At 36.8% G+C, this 4,709-nt stretch overlaps 1 protein-coding gene across 1 annotated transcript; it reads left to right on the top strand.

The window, feature by feature from the left end:
• Positions 1-2,507: 2,507 nt before the first annotated feature.
• Positions 2,508-4,261, top strand: LOC147728223 (uncharacterized). Its single transcript, XM_086963252.1, has one exon. It carries the CDS (start codon positions 2,522-2,524, stop codon positions 3,254-3,256), a length of 735 nt encoding a protein of 244 aa, XP_086819378.1. The 5' UTR covers positions 2,508-2,521; the 3' UTR covers positions 3,257-4,261.
• Positions 4,262-4,709: the final 448 nt, after the last annotated feature.

The raw sequence follows: 4,709 nt of genomic DNA, 5'->3' as shown, positions 1-4,709 counted from the left end.
GGAAACCTGATATTATTACAGCATAGGCTGAATCAAATAGGGTTCTCTGTGAAAAGTTGGTGACAAGGTAGAGATCGTCTGCATCACAGGCTTGCACACTTGTGTCTGGTTGATTACCCACATGAGTTTGGCTGTCCTCAAAAGTATTTTGCACAGGGTGAATGCTGTTTGTAGAGAGCTTGTGTGTGTGTCAGTGTAATTTACGCTTTACATGATGCATTGTTTAGTCCTTAGTGTTATATCTTAAATGCTCTACTGATTTATAGAGTAATTTGAACAGAAATAGGTTGATAATGTCATCAGCGATGTAATTAAACTTGTCATGAGTGATATAATATATGAAGTCATAAGTAGTGCATGATGGGGCTGCAAGCTCTGGTTAGTCCGGCAAACTATAACTGGTGAATTTCACTTTTTTCTTTCTTTTTTGTTCTTTAATTTTTTTAAGCAATATTTTTTATATTATTTCAGGGACTTATTATAATACGACTTTAATCTTTAGGATTTTTCTGTGAATTTCCAGCTTTTTTTAAATGTAAGATAAAATCTTATTACCTCACCAAACTGTAATGTCACTGTAACCTTTGTTTGCTTCAGTGAATTTCTGTTTTTAATTTTTCTTTTTATATTTACTAGTTCCCTCACTGAGCGTATCTTTTGACTATGTGCAGTATGGTGTTGGACGCAGGGCATGGTTCAATCCCCCGTAGGTGGCCAAACCCCCCATCGCACACAGCCTTCTGCAAGCTGCTGATCTACTTCACTTATGAGTGGATTCCATTATACATTTTTAATGTCTGCGTGCATCCTATCTTGTCTAAGATATAAAAACATAGAAACTTTCCTTTATCGGATATTTAGTTGCAAAGGTATATTTAAAGGTTATCTCATGAAGTTGAAACTTCTCTTCACAATTCTGCTGTTAACTAACTTATCCCACACATTAGTTATAAGTGGCACAAAGGACATAGTCTACAACAAGCATGAGAAGTTTGGTAAACTAGACTGCCAACACAGGGCAGTGATCCTAAATTAGTATTTGAAGGTCAAATCTGCATTTTGACAAGACGTGGCCAACTATTCCCATTTTTAATTTCTATGTGCATCGTATCTTGTCTAAGATCTAAAAAGATAGACAGTTTCCTTTTATTGGATATTTAGTTGCAAGAAAATATATTTAAAAATTACCTCATGAAGTTGAAACTTCTCTTCACAATGCTGCTGTTTACTAACTCATCCCACACATTCGTTATAAGCCGCACAAAAGACAGTCTTCCAACAAGCATGAGACTTTTAGTAAATTAGACTGATAACCCAGGGCAGTGATACTAAATTAGAATTTGAAGGTCAAATCTGCATTTTGACAAAACGTGGTGCACGATGCCTAAGTTGTCAGTCAACTGCAGCCTGTAAAGACCACGTCCAAGTGCGATAGAGTAGTGACTACATTTTTCAGTTGCCGTGGCAATAGGAAGAGGCTTGTGCAGATCCCTAGTTTGGTACATTTAATATGAAATTCAAGTGCTGGGTTTCCAGATTGTCCAGGCATCTCAAGGAAGCGTGTCATATTCTGAAGACAGTAAAATGGGATATTTATAAGGCAAATTAAAGATCCATTCATATTAAAGTTGTAGCTGTTTATTGATAGACTTGTTTAAGATTATCCCTGAGCAGTTCTGCAGGCACACTGGCTTTCCTCTGCTTGTACTGACAGATCTGGTTGCTGATTCTGTTGCCAGCCCCTCGGTCAAACTAAAGTTGTTTCCCATAGCAGTAATTTCTCTGTATAGCAAGAGCTAGATTTGTTTGTCACCGAAGCCCTTAAGAGTTCTCCGCCACCCTAACTCTGTATACGAGTCAACCTAACTTCACATTCAGGACTAAAAGTGATTACTACTCCTGCTTCACTCGCCCCACTCTTTCACAATCAGACAATTGCCACATGCATTGGTTATCAATTCTAATAAGCAGAATTCATAAAGGAAATCTTCTCACCAGACAATGACCTTCCTCACATAGGTCTATATATCCTTTGTTTTTTCATAAGATCAGTTGTTATTTGTTTGTTTCAACTATATTTCCTCATAGGGACAGTGTATTTGTAGTCTGCTTTTACTCATAGAAACCATGGTGTACAGTAGTGGGCTTGAACTTCAAACATAGTATAAAAAACAATGTATAGATCATGTAGTTCTGGATCAAAATCCACATCGCTTGGCAAGAAAGGTTTCCTTTTCAACATACACACATGAAAAGCATATATTTGTAGGACAGCAGTTGTTTGTACTTTTCTGTTTACACGTGCCAAGATAACCGCTTTACACTTACATTGTACTAGTACTGTTTATTGATTGGGTGTCCAATTAGTCCTAATAGAAACAGTCCCAATTTTGGTTCACTAGCGGGGCACAATAGTATGCCTTGTTGCTTGCATCTCTACAAACCGGCATTAGAACAGATATAAAAACTATATAATGCCTTATAGAACATTAGCAGACCTTGAGAAATAATGTAATATTGTATGTTTGATTTCCCTATATTTTTATTCACATCTACAGAGTCTGTTGTAAAAAGAGTGAATGGTTCTGAGAGGACTGCTGGGAAATCCATCACCCTATCAGCTGATGCCGTAACCCATCTTTGTCCTCCAGTGCCAGTAAATGCTAATTGTCAAGACTTGTTTGCTTGTACCAGTCCAGTAAAAAGACCATGCGTGTTCCAGTGTGAGACATTATCACATCCTTTGCCAGGTGTATGGTGTCAGCAGTGGCTAAACCCTGAAAAGGGGGAAGATTTTGATTTCAAGAGGAGTCAACTTGGTTGGATGTCTACAGCAGTAGGATCACCCCTGCCTGTTGGAAGGCAGACTCAGGACGGTGTCCTAAAGTCGCCATTCGTGAAAGATAGTGCTGAATTTAATAATTGGGAAAAAGATTTGCCCACTGCGGATCATTTACTCAATCAGGAATATTCCTTTTCTTCATCTTCTGAGTCGGAGAACAGTTCTGAAATCTTTCAGAACTCTGAACCTTTTTGGCTTTTGTCACCACCTGTCAGCGGACAGTCGTCTGATAATTTAGACATGATCAGTAAAAGACTTACCCAACTGCACAGGAAGAGGCAGATTCTCAGGCAAAGAAAAGCCCGGATGCAGCAGGAACGAAGTGGTGAAAAGAAGAAACTTTATACTAATCTAGTTAGTTGTTTGACCTGTATTAAGGAAGAGTTGATGGAGATTATAGCAGAGGCGGAATGAGATCAGGCAAACTAAGAACATTGCTAAGAAGGGCAATTGGCTCAGCAGACCGTCTTGCAGACTATTAGAATGGAACTTCAGTCCTTTTCAAAAGCACATGATTCTAAGGTATACAACCAATCCTCTAATAGCATGCCATCTAAAATTAAACATTTAACAAGGCGCACATGCGAAGGGGGTTAGCAAAATGCAATATAATGCTGTGATAGATTTTATGGATGGTATCCCTCAAAACTATTGCTAGAGGTTATCCTTTCCTAGACAGACAACCCCAGGCTAGATTACAAACTCTGTTTGTACATCTTACCCTACAAATAAAGGAATGTATTTAAAAAATGATGACGATGGTAATAGTCTGTTTAAATGTATACAATATCTACATAATTAGGTTTCCAATTGTAAAATGAAATCCCCCATCCCAGTAAATGTCTGTCTTGCGTGCCTAAAATTAGAAACGTTGAACACCACATTGTCACCTCTTTGCAAATGCTTGGAGTTTTATGTTGGACAATGTTGTGGTTTATGCATCTTCTTAAAAATATACTGTAGATGTCTTGTTCAGAAAAGTTGATGGTGGTATCTGATTCCAGTTAATATTGCTTTATAATTGCTGTTCCTTATAATACTGCTTTTTTCTACTGTTCTTTCTGTGCTCTAGTGCATTTTAAAGCTTAATATATCATGCCAAATCCAGATTGTTGGTACTAAAATGGCTTTCAAGCACGTTTTTGGTTTAAAGAAAGATTGGGGGCAAAATACGATTGTGACTCAATGGCATAATATTCTTTTTTCTCCTCATATCAAGTTACCAAAATAACAGAAGCACTATCCAAATGAGCTACTCACGTTCAAGCAATACCAAAATTGAAGGAAAATAAATATTCTGCTGTATATGCTTTTTTCAGTTTGTTACGGGCAGATGAATATTTGTTCTAAAAAAAATTCATACATTTAGGCACTTTTTTCATGTATTTGTTCTAGGTGATTAAAGGTGCAGAAAATGTGTTATCCAAAGAGTTCATTCTAAAATGTGTATTTACTAACTTATTTTGTTTATTTGGTATAGTGCTGCAAGTCACTTGTTGTAATTTAAGAACATTAGGTATTGGTCGGTGCCTGCCTTTCCAAAAGGTTGGAACACAATTATCTATCATTATCTAAAAGGTGGATGCAGTTGGTTTTTAAAACCATTCCCTAACATTTATACATCTGAAACCAGTGCGTGCAAGTGGCATCTACTCTTCTACAAATGCTTATGTATGCTAGTGTGTGAAGCCGATGCTCTAGTTGAAAACATTCTACAGACAGTAAATATTTGTAAATTACATCTGGTCCATTCGTTTCAAAACTTTTATTCGATTAGCACTTAGCAGAATCATAAAAAGTACATTATAAAATTACAGTACATGTTTAAATCACAATGTATAATACAAGTAAGAACTGATTTACTTTA

This window comes from Lissotriton vulgaris, chromosome 3_1 (assembly GCF_964263255.1).
Source record: "Lissotriton vulgaris chromosome 3_1, aLisVul1.2, whole genome shotgun sequence".
Lineage (NCBI taxonomy): Eukaryota > Metazoa > Chordata > Amphibia > Caudata > Salamandridae > Lissotriton > Lissotriton vulgaris.
Note: the sequence above shows the minus strand (reverse complement) of the source record. Positions and strands in the feature narration are given on the sequence as shown.

What these genes read in the sequence shown, in the direction of transcription:
- LOC147728223 (XM_086963252.1), top strand. Translation starts at nt 2,522, where the DNA reads ATGTTTGATTTCCCTATATTTTTATTCACATCTACAGAGTCTGTTGTA.